Here is a 19,516-nt window from a genome sequence, read left to right as displayed (position 1 = left end):
ACTGAGAATAAAAACTAACACATCAAATTTATTTCACAAATGGTGGGTATCTTTATTTAATCTGCCTCTTAACTTTGTTCTGAAAAAGTATAATGAAGCATATGCATCATGTGTAACCATAAATGATGCACAATTTCAGAATCAATGTGGAGGTAAAGTGAACAAGCAGTTATACAGACACTAAAAAAGTCCAAAAATAAGTATAAACAGCAAAAAGAGCCGACAAAAGAGCAAGCAGTGAGCACACAATTTGAAAAAAAAGGTTTACATTGAAACTGCATGATGAATAGATTTTTGAAGAGGTAAGAAATCTAAATGGTACATTATAAAGCTCACATGAAGAGTATTGGATAGAAATAATATTTTGACAGCCTCATACAAGTAGAGAAAATTTTATTCAAAGAGACAAACCATATCTAGATTATGCTTTCCACCTCAGTGGTATTACCCAAGAGTGGAACAGTAATGGGATCAGTTATGCAAAGCTCTGTTATCATTTGGAGGGAAGGAATGTAAGGAGTATTTAGAGATAAGTGTGAGAGACTTAAGGAAAAATGGTTTACAAAAGAAACACACACAAAAAAAAATTCCATGACAGAACTGAAAGCAGCATGAGGTCTGGGTGGAAGGTACAACACTTGAAAAACAGGGCAAGTTTTGGAAGCAGATAAACAGAATGAGAAAAACAAGAGAACAAGGGGGAACATCAGGGAAGGAGGCAAATGGAGAAGTGATCAGAGGAGAAGATGAGTTGAAGACCTGGAATGAGTCTTTGCAGGACCAATTAATTTGTTTGATAATACGATGGCTGATGTGAGGTGTCTGGGTTGTGGAGGTATGCAAAGTGAGAGTCGTAGCAAGTGGTTTGGTGAAAGCCTTGTGCAAGATGAAATATGGCAAGGCAGCTGGGAGTGGATGGTCCTGCAGCTGAATTTCTTAAGAAGTGAAGTGAGTGTGTTGTTGCTTGGTTAGTTAGGATTTTCCATGTGTTGTATAATTACATGAAATAATAATGGAAATTTCATATCTCATAAAGCTTCCAGAAGCTGAAAGATACCTAACAAATATGAACCGAATAATCACAGAATCTTCTAAAACAGTAACCATTAATTACTTATTTACAAGCCTTAATGTCCCCCCAACATATATTTCAACTCCAGATTTGAATTCAGTATGAAAATCTATTACCCTCACAAAAATTAATTTGCAAGCAACTGTTTAGGGAATTTTTGGCCAAATAAACATTTTGTTTTAAAATTGAAATATGACATTATAAAACACTCAAGCAGTTGAAATAATCATGGAAAATATCTCACAATGCTTCCCCAAGCCGAGATACCCAATAAACATGAACCGAATATTCAGAGAACCTCCTAAAAGAATAGCCATTTATTACTTATAACAGGCTTTAATGTCCCCAATGTATATTTCAATCCAATTCAAATTCAGCATGAAAAGTAATGCTTATACTGAGGTTTTGAAGCAAATCTATTACCCCCTCAAAAATACCAAAAATTACAGGTAATAGCTAAGGGAATTTTCAAGCCCAATTTTTTTTTGTTTTGCTTCAAAACTGGTATGATATAATGAAACATATCTATACTTGAAGTAATCATGGGAAACATCTCAAAAGACTTCCCAAGCAATAAATGCAAACTGCAAAACCACAGAATATTCTAAGAGAGAAACCTTTAATTACTTATTTACAGGCCTTAATGTCCCCCAACATATATTTCAACTTCATATTTGAATTTAACATGAAAAATAGACCTTATACTAAGATTTTCAAGCAAATCTATTACCCTCACAAAAAAGAAAAAAAAAATGCACATAAGAGTTTGTGGAATAACTCGAAAAAAAAGCCCATCTGTTTTAAAACTGAAATATGACAAATGAAATGCTTCTATCCTCAAAATAATTGTGGAAAATATCTCATAATGCTTCCCCAGGCTGACATATACCCAATAAATACAAACTGAATTATCATAAAATCTTCTGAAAGAGTAATTATTAATTACTTACTTATAGGCCTTAATGTCTCCCAACATATGTTTCAAACCCAGATAAGGATTCAACATGAAAAATAATCCTTATACTAAAGTTTTCAAGCAAATCTATGACCCTCACAAAAATTTATTAGGCTAAAAAACCTTCATGTTATAAAACTGAATTAAGACATAACGAAACTCTTCAATACTTAAAATAATCATGGAAAATACCTCACAATGCTTCCCAAGCCAAAATAATCATGGAAAATACCTCATAATACTTCCCAAGCCAAAAGATACCTAACAAATACATTCATAATAATCACAACCTAAAAGAATGACCATTAATTACTTATTCATATACCTTAAAGTCCCCTAAAATATATTTCAAACCCAGATTTGAATTTAGCATGAAAAGTAGTCCTTGTACTGGGGTTATCAAGCATATCTATTACCCTCACAAAAAACACCAAGAATTGCAGGTAATAGTATAGGGAATGGCAGATCTCCATAACTGATGAACTCCAGTGCCACATTAAAGCCTTTAGTGCCGCACCCTTGAAAGCCACTGGCAGAGCGCAGCTCTAGTGCAGTATTTTCAGAGGCTCCTACTGACTTCTGTTACCTGATGTGTCTACCTAATGTTCCAAACTATTACTTTTACCTCATGCTCCCACCTATCATTTCTGCCTACTACTTCTACCTAATGCAACTGTCTTATGTTCCTACCTACTTCTATCTATTCCTCCTACCATTCTGCAAAGACAGGGCTAGCACATAGTGCTCACTACAGGAAAAATCTAGAGTTACGAAGAAAAAGTTGTGCAAGTTAAACTGTCAGGGTTTATGTGTGACATGGAGAGATTGTATATTTGTGGACAGAATGTCAGCAGTCCATGTATGGACTCCTAGTAATTATCATCAGTGTCTTGTAAGCAGTCCATGTATGGACTCCTAGTAATTATTATCAGTGTCTTGTATGTCACTATTCCTCCAACCGTACTTTTATCATTCTCTTCATCTCCCATGAATTTCATACTTAATAATCAGCAATTTTTTATTATATAACATACCCTCATTTTTCACAAGGCAAAAAATACTGGTGAAAGAGGCCAAGCTTTTCTGAAATACAACCTAATGAATATTTAGATGTGAGTGTAGGATTCTAAAAATATGTAAAAAATCAAAGCTCTTTTTGTCTATGACATACTGATAAAGATCTGTGGTAATGGTTACAAAAAGAATTTAACAAACCGCTCGTGTTTTCTTCTTTGGTGGGGATGAATTTTCACTAAAGCTTGGATATGATGATAAAAACTCAGTAACCAAGTCACAAAATGTCACAGCATCAAGTTTATGCCAAGTAACCAAGCACTCTCCAGTCCTGGGGTCCAGTACTGATACATGTGGCCATTGAGACACTTGATAAAACATCATATACCGTTGACCTTCTTCACTATCATGGTAAACCTGGAAAAGAAAATACACTTCAGGTGATGAGAATTTGGAAAAAGGAATAATAGAACAGATAAAGGAGAAAGAAAAATTTAAAACAGGAAAAGAGAAATGTTTTTATTTAAGATAAGGCAACACAAAAAGCTATCATCTTTTTCCCATGCCCAGTCAGTCCAAATGTAATAAATCCATCTCTAGTGAAATAAAAATACAAACAGCAACACCCTACTTGGGCATATCAAATCTACAGTGTTGGTGAAAAAATTATGTCCACCCTCATGTATTTTCAAAGGCGACACATAGCTAAGGCTGATTGTAGATACAAGCTCACAATGCACTAGCAGTAAAATCATTGTACATCTCGTTGATGAGCCTTAGTGTTTCTGATAATGTGAGCCATCAATTGATCTCAGTGTGCCTCAGGCTATCTTGAGGGAAGGATGTTCCTAATTTTGGAAACTTTGTTTCCAGGTGCTGTATTTCCTTCAACTATGTTTCAAGATGGTTGGCTCTTACCTCTCTAAGGAGGAGAAATCCCAAACTTTCCACCTAGAAGCAAGGAAATATTGGTATACGTGAGATTCTTAGGGAGAGTGGGTGCTTTGAATGCCCAATCAGGTGCCTGCTTCCAACAACACCTCATCCGTGCCTTGCCTCATTCAAGAGATTAAGACCCAATGGACCCAAATCATGGACTTATTATACTTCAAGAACCATGCCAATTCCATGCCCAGACATTTGCAGATCAGGGCCAAAGAAGAGATTACAAAGTACTAAAATGTAAGTGTAACATCATCTTTCAAAATGTATAGTAAGGTAGACAATTGTATTTGTGGACACTGTATGTCAATGACAATAACCATGCACAATCTATGTAGAAGATACATTTTAAGTGTGTGGGCAAACGGCTACCACTTCATTATGAATTTAAGACTCCTGATTGAATTAGCCTAAAGCAACAAGTGTTTTGAAAGCTTGAGTAGTCAGTCTTGTAACCTGACTTCCATATCTAACTGCTATTAAGTTTAGGCTCAAACAGATATGGGTCTGTGTTGCTTGCCTGTGTAATGGAAACTTCATTCATAATTTTACCACCTAGCTCCTTGCATTTAGTTCCACTATGTACCTGGTCTTGGTGCATTATACGTAACAACAAAATAAATACAAGCAAGAAAGCCAGCTGTTCATTTGTTCTTAATGATGCCTGACTTAGGTGGCTAGTGAATGAATACATGCAAGGTAGGCCTATGTTCATTTGTTACTAATGCTGCCTCACCAAAATGGAAGTCATATTCATATCACAGCTCTCTTTTATACTCTAAAGCCAGCAATTCTGTCAAAAGCTTTTCTGATATTTCAAACACAGCACATCTCTGTGCACATACTTATACATAGCTTTAATCAAACTGTATCTTACATCAAAAACAAGTATACCTGCCAAAATATGAAGTGCTCCTTAACAATAGTTTTCACAGCTGATGTGGACCACACATCACGATTGAGAACTTGGCAGGCAAATTCACTGGAATCCTGAATATTAACCATCAGCCACCGTTTTCTAGATACACCTGCATCCCGAGCCTGTGGAGTTTGTCAAAACATTAATCTTATTCATTACAGAAATATACAACTGCATGGTGGAAGGTAAAATCTGTACAAAGTGTATGAAACATTCAGTATTAATAACCAATTAAAAAAGGAATGACAAGGAATTTTTACATAACAAACATTTGGGTGGCTGATAAAAAGAACTAAAGGATGCATATGAGCATTGGAAGCCACCTAAATTCCGCCCTCATTATAAGTGGAGGACATGTTCTTTGAAAAGGATGATTGATGCAAATTGTTCACCTTCAAAGTTCTACTTCAAAGTTGAAGGTTTCCATCGTGAATGGGACATTACATTCCAAATGTCATCCCCACAATCTAGTATTACTGATTTAGGACAAATAAAATGTATAAATCTAATAAAAAAGTATATGAGTAATACTCACTCTATGCTGGTTAAGTTGTAGGAATGTGCTAAGCAATGAGTAAGAAAATGAGTTGGAGCCTGATGAGGGTAAAAAAGATTGTGGATTTTAAGAGGTGGATGATTATTTATGCTTATGCACCTGGCCATGAGAATGATAAAAGATAGGCACATGTTTTAGAAGCAGTTGAGTGTGTTTGTCAACAGTTTTATGTGAGAAATCAGTTACTAGAGATGGGGAGTAGTTGGTACGAAGCCAACAACCAGGGAGGTATATCACCAGAATTACCTGCCTGGGCATTAGGAGGGTTAGTGATGTCCCCCAGTGATGACTTGGGGACAGAGTGATACTGTCACATGAACTTACTTTAATAAAAGATCCCATCAGTGCACCAATGTTGTGTGCGCTGATGGCAAACAAATCCTATGGTCTCTTTGTAGAATGATGAAGAAGGGCCCATACTACATTCTAAATAGTCAGTCATCACCAAAGAGTTCACCAGCATATCATATAAACACCATCTGAGGGATGCTACTGGACTGTGCCTTCTTGACATTACGCTGCAAGTGAAGTTACCTTTGACAAGACTGCAATATTGGAGGTACTGTCTTGTCAAAAATCTCACTCTAAAAGAGTGCATGTTTCTCTTTCACCATTTGCCTCATCAATGAGGTAGCACCAGGAACAGACGAAGGGAGACCTATTTGCTCCCGTCCATTCTCTAATTGTCATGTTTAAGGCAATGAAACCACATCCCCTATACACAACCAGGCTCCACGGACCTTTCTGTGGTTTCCTCCAGCTGCTTCACACACTCCAGTCCAGTCCATTGACAATAAATTGCACAAAGTATACCACATCCCTCCAGTTCACATTTTCCCATGTATGTCTTTCACCCTCCTGTGTTCATGCCCCAAGCACTAAAATTCTTTTTTACACCATACTTCCATCTTCAGTTTGGTCTCCCCTTCTCTTTATCACTTCCACTTCTGACTCATATATCCTCTTTGGTAACCTTCCTCACTCATTCTTTCTGCATGTCTAAAACATTTCAGCAAAGCCTCTTCAGCTTTTTTGACCACACTTCTTATTACTACACCTCTTTCTAGCCCAATTTTACTTAGTTGATCATGCACATACCTTATATTGTCCTTAAACATTTCATTCAAATACATCACCCTTCTTCACATTCTCATCTGTAACAGCCCATGCCTTGCATTTACACAACATCTTTAGGACTACAATACCTTCAAACATGCCCATTTTGCCCTCCCAGATGACAAATTCTCTTTCCACACATTCCTCAATGCTTCTATGACCAGCAACCCTTCATCCACCCTATAACTTACTTCTGCTTCCATGGATCCATTCACTGCTATTTTCACACCCAGGTATTTAAAACACTTCACTTCCTCCAAATTTTTTTCATTCAAACTCACACCCACGTAACCTGTCCCTCTGCACTGCTAAACCTAATAATCTTGCTTTTATTCATAGTTATTCTCAATTTAGTCCTTTCGCATACTTCTAAATTCAGACATCAACTTTTGCAGTTTCTCATTTGAATTTGCCACCAATGCTGTGACACCAGCAAACAAACGACTCATTTCCTAGGCCCTCCCTCATCTCATCCCATACAGACTGAATACTTGCCCTTCTCTCCAAGACCCTTGTATTTACCTTCCTTGCCATACCATCTGTAAACAAATTAAACAACCATGATGACATCACAAACCCCTACCACAAACCCACCTTCACCTGGAACCACTTTCTATGTACATACACATGTTTTACACTCTTAATAAAAACTTTTCATTGCGTCTCGTAGTGCATAAAAGATTGAGCAAACAATGCAAAAAGTATTGGAAGTGGCCCACATAGCTTATGTTTGTGAAAGGTGACCAACAACTGGAAAAATAATAGTTACAAAATATGGAGTGAAGCAGCAGGAGACTAAGGGGGTTGGAGGAATCTATATGACCTTGGAGGAACATGATGTTTTGTCCAGAAAGGTGGAGTAAGCCTGAATTTTTTTTTTCAACAGAGGCTCCAGTCATGGACAATAGATCACATCAAGGCTGGGCTTTAATTGAAATATAGAAAGGTTAATGATAAAGAAAAAGAGACAAAAGAAAGTATGAATTTTGGAGGAAGGGAAAACCTGTCTTAAAATGTGCCGGGTCAAAATTATTGGGAAAGATTTAAGAGGGTAGAGAGTTCCTAAGCTATGAAGAGTGGGAAAAGAAACAGCTATCAAAACAGCCCATCCTTGAGTTGCCAATGACAACAACATATGAGGAGTAAGAAAAGAAACAGCTATCAAAACAGCCCATCCTTGAGTTGCCAACAACCACACAATAATCATGTGATGCAGCAGCTGGCCAAATATTGCATGGGCTAACTGGCGGTGGAGGTACACAAGTTGCCAGCTTTCAGGAGCAAAAACCACAGAACAATTGTAGAAGAGGAAAAGTGAACCAACATAGTGGCGCAAGACAAGCAGGTCAAGTTTTGAAATTAGCCTGGGAGATTTTATAGGCTGAACTGTTTTCAATACAATTCTGTTAAGTGCAGATGCAGAGCAGAAACCACCAGATGTGAGAGCAGTACTCAATACAAGGATGGGTCAATTCTTTGTATAATTGGAGAAACTGTTTGGAAAAAACAGGACTCTCAGTTTCTTAAAGCAGACTTACCTATTTCTGTAATGTGGGGTTTCAAAGATAGAGTGGATGTAACAGTAATGCCAAGTATTTTCAGTGAATCAAAAGGTGGAATTACAGAACCATCATTGGAGAGAAAAGCTGTGAGGAATTTTTGATAAAAAGATGGGTAGAAACACTGTCTTGCAGGCACCAAACTTAACCAAGTTATGACCACCCCACTAACATATCCTGTCCCAGTCTCAGTCTATTGAGGAAGTTGAGTAAAGAAGAGATTCAGAGAAGAAGGAATAGAACTGAAGGATGTGAAAGAATGCAGAGTTGTTGAATCATCAGCATATGAGTGCATTTGGTTATTTGCAGAAGAGAGGAAATCATTGATAAAATTAGAAAAAGCCTATGAGACAAAACAGAACCTAAATAGACAATGCTGTTGATGGACAAAGGTGTAGAGGCTGATCCATCAACAATGGATCAGCCAGGGAGGAAGCTAGATATGAGGGACCAATGTGAGGGAGGGAGGAAAGCCAAAAGAGGGGAGCTTATTGATGAGACCTCAATACCACACCCTTTCAAAAGCTTTAGGTATGTCAAAGGTAATTACATAAGACTCCCCAAATTCTTTCAGGGATGATGACCAGACATGGGAAGATAGGTAAGAATATCACCATGATCTCACCTTATAGAAGCCATATTGGTAATCAGAGAGAAGCTGGAGAGATTCAAGATGTCTAAGGGCATGGGAGTTAAGGAAGGATTCAAAGACTTCGGATATGGTAGATATCAAAACAATAGAACAATAGTTAGAGGGGTTAGAACAGTCACCATTCTTAAGGATGGGATTTACCAATGCATGCTTCCTAAAGGAAGGAAAAGTTCTATTTTTTAAATAGAAATGAAACAGACAATCAAGCCTAAGAGCAAATTCAGAGGCACTCTTTTTCAGTAAAGAGGGACGAATGCTATCAAGAGCATATGCCATGCTTGTGTCCAAAGAATGAGTGGATGAGTCCTTCTTTATCTGTTTCCTGGCACTATAGTAATAAAATAATAATAATAATAATATTAATTTTTTTTTTTTTTTTTTTGCTTTGTCGCTGTCTCCCACGTTTGTGAGGTAGCGCAAGGAAACAGACGAAAGAAATGGCCCAACCCACCCACATACATATGTATATACATACGTCCACACACGCAAATATACATACCTACACAGCTTTCCATGGTTTACCCCAGACGCTTCACATGCCCTGATTCAATCCACTGACAGCACGTCAACCCCGGTATACCACATCGATCCAATTCACTCTATTCCTTGCCCTCCTTTCACCCTCCTGCATGTTTAGGCCCTGATCACACAAAATCTTTTTCACTCCATCTTTCCACCTCCAATTTGGTCTCCCACTTCTCCTCGTTTCCTCCACCTCCGACACATATATCCTCTTGGTCAATCTTTCCTCACTCATTCTCTCCATGTGCCCAAACCATTTCAAAACACCCTCTTCTGCTCTCTCAACCACGCTCCTTTTATTTCCACACATCTCTCTTACCCTTACGTTACTTACTCGATCAAACCACCTCACACCACACATTGTCCTCAAACATCTCATTTCCAGCACATCCATCCTCCTGCGCACAACGCTATCCATAGCCCACGCCTCACAACCATACAACATTGTTGGAACCACTATTCCTTCAAACATACCCATTTTTGCTTTCCGAGATAATGTTCTCGACTTCCACACATTCTTCAAGGCTCCCAGGATTTTCGCCCCCTCCCCCACCCTAATAAAAGAGTTGGAGCAAGTTGTTATGAACAAGAAGAATTTAATGATGAGTTAAGGGCAATGTGACGTGTTTAAGGCTTTCGAAAGTATTGGTTCAGTGTAATTAGGTGTTGACAGGCCCGAGTGTGTGACCCTGCCATGGTTTTAATTTGTCTATCGGAGGAGTTTAGGATAATCAGCATTTCCTGGTAAAGGGTCAAAGAAAAGTCGTTGGGAAGTAGGCTTGGATGAAGATCAGTGTTCTGTAAAAGAAGACAAGCGCAGGTAGTTGAATTCAGATGAAAAACTCAGAAAATGTGCATGAGTTGGTAAATGGTGGAAGAAGAAAAAGTAATAAATGTGAATTAATGAGTAGAGTTATTAGAACAGGTAGGTCTGAGTCAGTCATTTGGAGGTGAGTTTGAATGGAGAAAAGGAGAAGTGAAGTGTTTAGATATCGGAGTGTTATCTGCAGGTGCGAAGGTAATGTGGAAGGAATCAATAGGGTGGAGGGAAGGCAAAAAATTTGGGAGGCCTGAAAATTGATGGAAGTCGTGACAAATTATCGGACAAGCAAAAATGGGTATGAGACGGAAAGTTGAGTTACTGAACAATGATGGTGCGAGCAAGGGGAATGGGTAGAGTGCGCAGGAGGCAACTTGTGCTGGAAATGAGTTTGAGGACAATGTTCGGATGTGAGTGGTGGTGATGAAGTTAGTAAGAAGGGAAATGATATGGTGATATAAAGAGCTATGGTGAGAGCAGAAGAGGGTGCTGTTTAAATGGTTGGCATTTGGGAGAATGAGGTGGAGTATAGATTGACAAAGAGATGCTAAAATAGGGGATGAGGATAGAGGTTGAAGCAGGGCCAAATTTGGAGGTTGCTCATTTGATTGAAAGAAGATTTGTATGCTAAATCGGCGATAAAATCAAAGAGGTAACTGGGGTCAAGGTCAATCCATATTGTCAAATGTAGTTATAAATGAGTTGTAACTACTGTAGGATGAATTCAGAGGTCAAGGAAGATAATATTAATAATATTAATAATAATAATGATAATGTTAATGTGATGGATCTTGATTAGGGCCTTGCTTGTCAGTGCCATCTCAGAGAGAGAGAGAGAGAGAGAGAGAGAGAGATGGGTTGATAAAGAGCTCTGGATTTATTATTCATCTCAAAAGCAAAGAATGAAAAGATGAGTTACAGGGTGCCAAGGACACTGATTCAATGCCCTCTTTCTCTGCATCTTCCTGAGGAAGAAGATGCATTGCTGGATGGGACAGGCAATAATACAAACACTCCCTCACCCTGCCATGAACATCAGCCTACCACTCCACTCCACCACCAACTCACACTCTATCATCATTTTTTTTATGTTGGAGGCTTCACTTACAGAAAAAAGTCCACATGAAGTCTGGACCTTAACTGAAATATAGAGAGGTTCATGAAAAAGAAAGACAAAGGGAAAGTATTTATGAATTTTGGAGGAAGTGAAAAACCTTCATTTAAAAATGTACCAGATCATAATTACTGGGAAAGACATGAGAGGTAAAACAGTAATACCAAAGATGTTCATTGAGTAAGAACCTACAAAAGGAATTATCCTGTCCAGGTCTGAGTTTACTGAGGAAGTGACAAGATGAGATGAAGAAGAACTGGAGAATGTGGAGGAATGCATGCATAGTTTAGTCATCAGCAACTGAGTGCCGTAGGTTATTTGTGGAAGAAAAGAAATAGTCGAGAAAAAGGAGGAAAATTTAAGAGGCAGGTCAGAACTTTGAGAGACTTCACTGTTGACAGAGAATTGGGGATAGGCTGATCCATCAATAACCAGGGAGAGAGACTGGCCAAAGTTGGAGGAGTTACATGTAGGGAAACAAAGCAATGGAGAGAAGCCAAAAGAGGGAAGCTCAGAGATGAGACCTCAATGCCAAACTCTGTCAAAAGCTTTGGGTATGTCAAGGACAACGACATAGGATTCCTCAAAATCTATCAGGGATGGTGACTAGACATTAGTAAGAAGGGAAGGAATATCACTATAGGATCTTGCTTTACAGAAGCCATACTGGTGATCAGAGAGAAGAATGCAAGGTTAAAGATGTCTGAGTTTAAGGGAGTTGAGGAGGGAGTCATAGACTATGAAAACAGAAGATGCCAAAACAATAGGATGATAATTAGAGTGGTTTGAACAGTCTTGCATTTTTGCAATTTCCTCATTCTCTTTGAAGAAGGCTTCTGCATAAGTCAAAACATCAGAAGAATAAAACTCAAAAGTTCTCACCTGTGTTTATTCACTGTCCCAATCCACATACTTGTCATAATGAATTATTCATAAATATGAAATTGTTAACTACTGTATGCATGAATATTCTGAGTTCAAAAGATACAAATTCATTAAAATATTAATGAGAATCTGCTTTACGTAATAGTTCCCTAGACATACCTCAAATCCATAAAATACTTGCCAGTTCAACCATAAATCCCCATGCTTTACATGATTTACCGATGATTTTTTATTTATACTCTAACAACAGCATTAAATTAGGCTTTGGTTCACTTGAATTCTAGGTAATTATAGAATGACTTACAGCCTGGAATGTGCCTCTATATATGAGATCAATGGGTGGTCTGAAGAGATCTTCCAGTGTTTTCATCTTGCGGCGGTGGCGATTTGGAGGTGCAATGCTTCTGCTTGTGGATGCTCCAGCTACTGCCCCTGCCTCACTACCCGTGCTTCCTCCTAAAAGTTCTTCCTCTTGACGTTCTGTTGAGAAATGTAACTTAACTAAGATACAAAAGATTTGTCCTACATAAAGAGGATACTACGCTGACTAGAATTGCTTTAACACAAGTGATTCAAAAGTCATGTAAGAAAAAATTTACAGCAACCTGGAAAAAAATTGATGTCAATATACTGCACAAAGTTATCTTTGTTACGAGTGCTTTGGCAAACTTCCACACTACCTTGGAAGTCTTACCAGACAACATTTTTTATGTGAAATTCTTTTGCTGAGTAATTATATTAGGGGGTGGGCTCAAAATCACTATTCATCTACTGAAAAATAAGCCTTCATTTTGTACTTTTATTTTTTCCAGCTGTACTGATCTTGAAATTTACAAATAAAATGCTGAGAATAACATGAAAATGCAGCAAAGCAAGAAATTTGAAGTTTCATGAAATTTTTATCACAAATCTTACAAAAAATAACTTGTTATTACACTCAAGTGAAAATTCAAATGAATGATAAAATATCAAGCCTAAAGTAATCTATAATCACATACTGTAAATGTAATACACATACAGAATTTTGCATAAAATCTGCCATATATCCTTCCCTGTACATTCCACTGAGCCTTTTCCTATAATCCTTGGTTCCTGGCTGCTAAACTCCAATCTTTTTCAGCACAGAAATTGTTGAGGTTTGTGCACTTTCCATGATTATATCTCCTATTTAGGTCTTGTCTCATTTCTACTCTTTTAACATTCTCATTACCTCACTATCAAAACTGAGTATAATAAAATCACTTTTTCCAAATGGTATTTAATATAAAATTTTCTCAATATCCATATCAGTATGTGTGAAGGTACAATCTAGCATGTTGGTGTATCACTCCCTCTCACCCTAGTATGTTCCCTGATGTGATATTATTGGAAATTTTCCTGTATATGCTAACAAGGTAACATCAGGAACATATGAAGAAAAGACCTCATTTGCCTATATCAATTCTCTAGGTGTCATGTGTATTGCACTGATACCACAGCCCCCTATCCACAACCAGGCCCCATAAACCTTTCCATGGTTTTCCCACAGCTTCATGTGTCCTGGTACACTACACGGATAAACATTGCCCCCTGTGAACCACATCACTTTGCACTGTCTGCTGAAACTTTAGGCCACTTTTATCAATAGGGCTACTCCTTCCCCTCCTTTGCTTTCTCTTTCCCTCCTTACTATCATATTCTCCTCGGGGCAGAAGAGGTAAAAATTTTTCTCTTTGCTAAGTTTTGTTTCCACAACTCCAACAACATCAGGTGCAATTCCTCTTACCCTAAAATGGTCCTTGAATTCTAACTCCTTACTAATCCATCAACAAATGTATACGATGCCATCTATCAATACTCCTAACCACTTAACAGTCCTTGTTGGGGTCCTCTGTCCTCTTGCCTCATGTGGAATCTCCAGATTTTTGCCTTCTGACTATCTTCTTTGCTCATCTCCTTTTCTTCCTCTGATCTATCCCTTCTCTTCCTATGATCTCTCACATATGACAAATAACCAACTAAATTCCACCTTGTCTTTAAGTTTCTTAGCTTGTCTTAAGTACATCCTACCAAGATAACGCCAAGTCAAATATAACAATAACTGATCATCCCCTTACATCTTGCTTATAACCACCAAAACTGCATCTGGCAAATCTACAACCTACAGTAAGCTTTTAATGAACATTCCTTCTTTTTCCCACCTTTCTTTATTTAATGTGAGATCTTCCAAACCAACTGTAATCAGATCTTGATTCTTTACCCTCCTGCTTTACTAATCTTTCTAATTCTAGTGCAACCATTTTCAGCTAGATCCTTCACAGGTGAATTGTCAGCCTTTGTCTCTGACTTTCTCTGAAGTCTGTCTTATAGCTAACAAGCACTGGTCCTGAATGCTCTGCACTTTTCTAAACATTTCATCGATAGGCTATACACCTCCTTGACCACTCTATCTCAAACAATGTATTTTAATCTTTCTACAGCTTTACTAAATTTCCTGGGTACCTCTGTTTGTATGACCCCAGGTCCACTACATCTGTCTTTATGCTCTGTTTCTGTCAATCAGGTGCTGAAACTGCTTCTTCTGCCCACTCCCCACCCACTATTTTAAGTAGATTCTTAATATTTCCACTAGTTTAACAGCCTCTAAAACATATAGAAAAGACCAATCTGATGTCCTTCGCTTTATAACAAATTCGCCTTTTTTCTATGGTTATGTACTTTCTAAGTTTCAACTAAACTGAATCTTTGTTCATACTTACTATCTACATTTTTCAAACCCCTAAGTTCCTCTCACATTTCATAACACCTTTCTAGATCTTTAACTTAATTTCTCAGTATCTGTTCTTCCAGCTCCAATTGTTTGGTCTCATGAAACCAGTTTTCAAATATTTCAAATATCCTCAATCTACTGATATATGTTGGTTCATGCTTTGACTTTTCCTCATTTTTCTTCTTGTGGATCAAGTCACAACTGCACTTCCCTTTATGTAAATCTATTTCTCATTATAGAAAAAAAAATTTGAGCATTTGATAAAACATTTACGTCAGCTATCACTGTTGGTCAGGCTGTTTGAACTAAATTCTATACTTTCTTATACTACTAACTACTTTCTTAGTTTAAGTAATGTTACTTTTCCCTAGAATGGTAAGAATAATAGTAATATCCTGGGGATAGGGGAGAAAAAATACTATCCACTTATCTCCCATGTATCACAGAGGGCCACTAAAAGGTGTGGAAGTGGGATACCGGAAATCCTCCCTGCCTGTAATATTACTTTCCAAAAGAAGAAACAAAGGAAAGAGCCAAGTGAGGGGTTTTCCTCTAATGACTAATCATGTTTCTGACAGTACCCCATTAATGAAGAAAACAGCAAACATGCATGAATGAAAAAAGAAAAAAACACTAATATAGCTTGTTGGTATACAGCTAGCTGTTGTTGCCTCGTGGCTTTAAATATTTTACCATCTACTGTTTACACGCTGTTATATCAATTGTTAGATAAACTTGCTCTCTCACCCCATGTTAGCCACTCTCAGTACTTATTACCCAGATATCCTGTCCAATATTTAAAAAATTCAGTGTAAAGTTGGGAACACTCTGGGCATTAATTTGAAACCTGGGAACTTCCTATTCTCTACTGTTCCTAAATTCCTAAGAATTGGCAGAGTCAGATCTAATATCCAAACAATTTATCATAAAGGGGCCCTTTCACACTCCATTCTCTCCCCTGCCTTACTTGTATATAATAGGCCTTGAATAATCTTGAATAAAAGCTTAAAGTGGAGGCATCTCCCTGCAGCAAGTATACATGTAACTATCTATTTGTAATGTATAGGGAGAAGGCCCCATCTCTTAACCTTTCTCTATCATGCGTCTTCTTAACATTCAGTATGCTGTCCGCATTAACCATGTTTTCAGTCACTATATTCCATTCATTCACCTCTCTATTACTATAAACCTACTTACATTTTTTTTATAAGTTTCTCGCTAAATTTCAAGTTATGTCTCGTAAGTTTCTTACTAAATTTCAAGTTATTTAGCCACTGGTTGTGCTATCCCTACATGTCTTCAAAAATTTTTCACCACCTAAATCATCAATCTGTTTTAAAAACAAAGGCTGTAATCAGGTCATCACTCACTACTCTCTCTTCCAAGGTGTACAAATTTAAAGCCTCTGGCCTTTTCATGTAACTTAGCTTTCTTAATTCTTGTAACACTCTTTGTTGCCTTCCTCTGGACCTTCTCCATTAATTTTTTGTGCTTCTTATAGTGTGTCGACCAAACTTGAGAAGCTTATTCTAGTTTTGGCTTTATGCAGGATAAGAACATCTTGCTAAATAGTCCCTCATCCATATACTTAAAACCTATTCCAACATTTGCCTGTAGACAGTCAGTCTCCTTAATTATTCTCCCAAGGTGGGACTCTGGTGATAGGTTCAGGACAATGCAATCTCCCATGTCCTTTTCACAAACAGATGCCTGAAGCTTACTTTCTGATAAAAAATGATCATACTGAAGCCTTTCTCTCTGTCACATCCAAATTATTACACATTACCATGTTTCAGAGCAACTCAGGCTTTTGTCAAGGTCCCTATGTAAATTGATGCAATCCACCTCACTTTTCACTTCTGTAATGACCTTCTCATTATCTGCAAATATATTTAAAGATAAGCCATACCTTCAGGAATGTCATTTCCTTAGATAAAAAAAAATAATAATGGTTCCAGAACAGCATCCTATGGTACTCCACTGGTCATCTTGACCCATTTTGAGAAGGCTCCTCGGACATGCCTACTTTGTCTCATTCCACCTGAATAATCTATCCATCAAAGAGGTTTTCCCCCTTATTCCTGCCTGGTGATTCAGCTTTTAAATCAGCCTAACATGCAGGGTAGCGTCAGATGCTTTCAGGCATTCTAGATACAAACAATTCACCAAGCCTTCTCTTTTGTGTAAAACAGTGCTCACTCTTTCATAAAAATCGAAGAGATTTCTTCCTCTCACTTCAATACTTACTCATCAGATCATCATCCATTTGCTTTCCAATTATCTTTTCCAGAATCTTACAGACCACATTCATTAGTGAGATCAGTCAGTAGTTTAAAGCCTATTTCCAGTCTCCTTTCTTATAAATTGGAATGATGTTAGCCATTTTCCACTACCTCATCTCTCTCTCTATCTCTCTCCCTCGCTAATGAGATCTTGAACAGTATTTCTAGAGGTTGTCTGCTGCATCTGCACACATCTTCAGTATATAAGATGAAATTTCCTCAGGATCATAAGCCTTATACTAGTCAAGACCTTTTAATAATGTGTTAATGTCTTTTCTGGATATCTCAATGTTTTCTAAAACCTCCTCTCCGCAATAACTCACTAGTGATAGGACTACAATGTAATCCACTCTGGAAACATTTTTAAACTTGTCAATCAGCTCCTCACATATCCTTACATCCTCCTCTACTATTCTTACCTTTGAATCCCTTAAACTAATTACACGCTCTTTTTTCTTTTGATCGACAATTCATTCCTTATGAATCTATGGAAAAGTTTTGGATATCCTCCTGCTTTGTCCATAATTTTCTTTTGTAATTTCTTTGTTCCTCCTTTCTTATCCTGCCAAACTTGTTCCTTGCCCTCTTAAACCTAGCAAAAGCTGGCTGGCTGGAGTGTTATCTATATTTTCACCACAGCACATCATGAGGCTCTTTTACTTTTTGACATCTTTTATTGAACCCTCTTTCATAACATAAACTCTGTTTTCAAGGCTAGAGGTACACTTGTTCCTATTTCTTCATTGGAAATTTCACAGAATCTCTCACCACAGTGCCCTACTTCTTGGTTACTGAGCTGCACTTCCCAATCTATGTTACTATAGAACTGTTTCCTTGGTTATATCTCCTTTTTAGGTCTTGTCTCACCCCTGTTCTCATAACTCATGTCATTCATCACTTGGTCAAGCTTGAGCATCACATGATCTTTGTTTTCCAGTTGGTGTACCATATATAATATTTTCAAATATCCATGCTAGTACTGGTGAAGATAAGGTCTGGTAATAATGGTGTATCAGTCCCTCTCATCCTAGAGAATATACTGACTTGTTTGTACACAAAATTTTAATGTATACACTCTAAAAACTTGTCTTCATAACTCCCTGTCACATTAGGAATCTAATTCCTCCAGTCTCTCTCTCTACAATTGCAATCCCCAATTACCAGTTCTCTACCATCTCTGAGAAGTGTGTGCTTTACAGCTTCCTGCACCAACCTGACTGTTCCTTCATTGTTATCACTATACATTTGTTCTAGATCTATGCAATTCTTTGGAAGATTATGCAATATCAACAGTGTTATTCATATCTTACCTACATTTACTCCTATTATGTATTATCTGAAAGGGCCATCTTCCACTATTTCCGGAAATGTACAGTTATCTCTTATTAAAAGGGTCAATTCTTCTATGCCTTTGCCTTCTCTTTCCCTCCTTACTACCAAGCACCCCTTCGGGCAGAACAGGTGAGATCTCTAAAAAGCTCATTTCCACACCTCTAACAGCAGGTGGATTTTCCCTAATAAAATACCTAAATTCCAGCTCTTTCTTATTTACAAGTTATCTATTCGCATTTGAATACAACCCTTTCGCTGTGACATTTCCATCAAGTAATTTTCCTGATTTGTCTGCAGTACTGGCAGGAGTGTTCCATCCTATTGCCTCATTTTGCAATTTCCTTTTTTTTCCCCATTTGACTATATTCCTCTTTCCTTTCTCTACTCCCCTGGTCTATCACATATGATGCAAACCCCAATGAATTCTGTCTTTTTTAAGTTTCTTTGCCCGCGTAAAGACCTCTTGTCATCAAAATCAGATATTCTCTTACGTCTTGTTTGAAACCAAAATTACTTTTTCTTTTATTGCAGTAAGCTTTTAATGAGTATTTATTCCCTTCTTTCTCCTTTCCATCCTATTTGGTGTATTAACTTCTATAGCTTTTGTGACCCCGACTTTAAGGCTAAGTCTAATACTTTTATTAAATCAACCTCTGTTACTGGCATTCTCTAATACTACTTTTTTGCTAACAAGCACTTTATCCTGTATGGAGCTCTTCTTTGGTCAGCTGTGTAATTACCTAATTTACAGGGGGACAATTTTACACTAATGGGGCTCCATCTTTTCAACATTCTCCACTGTCTGACAATTTTGATTTATATATGCAGTCTGCATTGATAATGTCCTCAGTCATTTTATTCCATTCATATACTACTTTTACTTTAAATCACTTCTTTCCATCTTTTATACCAAACTTCCTGTTGTTTCATGTTTATGTCCTCTGGTTGCTCCATCCCTAAATGTTTCGAAGAGCTGTTCACTATCCATGTCATCAAGCTGTTTCAAAAATTTGAACATTTTGTTCAG

General features: G+C 37.5%; 2 protein-coding genes across 6 annotated transcripts in view; one reads left to right on the top strand and one right to left on the bottom strand.

Annotated features, from left to right (window-relative positions):
* The window catches only part of LOC139752883 (EEF1A lysine methyltransferase 2-like), a 102,035-nt gene that overhangs the window by 29,510 nt on the left and 53,009 nt on the right, over window positions 1–19,516 (top strand). For 2 of the 4 annotated variants that reach the window (XM_071668902.1, XM_071668900.1), the window contains one exon: window positions 3,915–4,622. The exons of 1 other annotated variant lie outside the window; for it this stretch is intronic. In XM_071668902.1, the coding sequence (XP_071525003.1) occupies window positions 3,915–4,022 (108 nt within the window). In that variant the 3' untranslated portion in view covers window positions 4,023–4,622. Of the gene's footprint in view, window positions 1–3,914; window positions 4,623–19,516 lie in introns of those variants that run through there. One more of the 4 variants, XR_011713608.1, reaches the window with a different exon arrangement.
* Window positions 1–19,516, bottom strand: part of LOC139752882 (UBX domain-containing protein 7) — a 35,783-nt gene that overhangs the window by 3,380 nt on the left and 12,887 nt on the right. For both annotated transcript variants that reach the window (XM_071668897.1, XM_071668898.1), the window contains 3 exons: window positions 12,431–12,606; window positions 4,878–5,024; window positions 3,243–3,458 (listed from right to left, as the gene is read on the bottom strand). In XM_071668897.1, the coding sequence (XP_071524998.1) occupies window positions 3,243–3,458; window positions 4,878–5,024; window positions 12,431–12,606 (539 nt within the window). The remainder of the gene's footprint in view (window positions 1–3,242; window positions 3,459–4,877; window positions 5,025–12,430; window positions 12,607–19,516) is intronic.

This window comes from Panulirus ornatus, chromosome 13, assembly GCF_036320965.1.
Source record: "Panulirus ornatus isolate Po-2019 chromosome 13, ASM3632096v1, whole genome shotgun sequence".
In the NCBI taxonomy this organism is placed as follows: Eukaryota; Metazoa; Arthropoda; class Malacostraca; order Decapoda; family Palinuridae; genus Panulirus; species Panulirus ornatus.
This window is presented reverse-complemented; position numbering and strand designations above follow the sequence as displayed.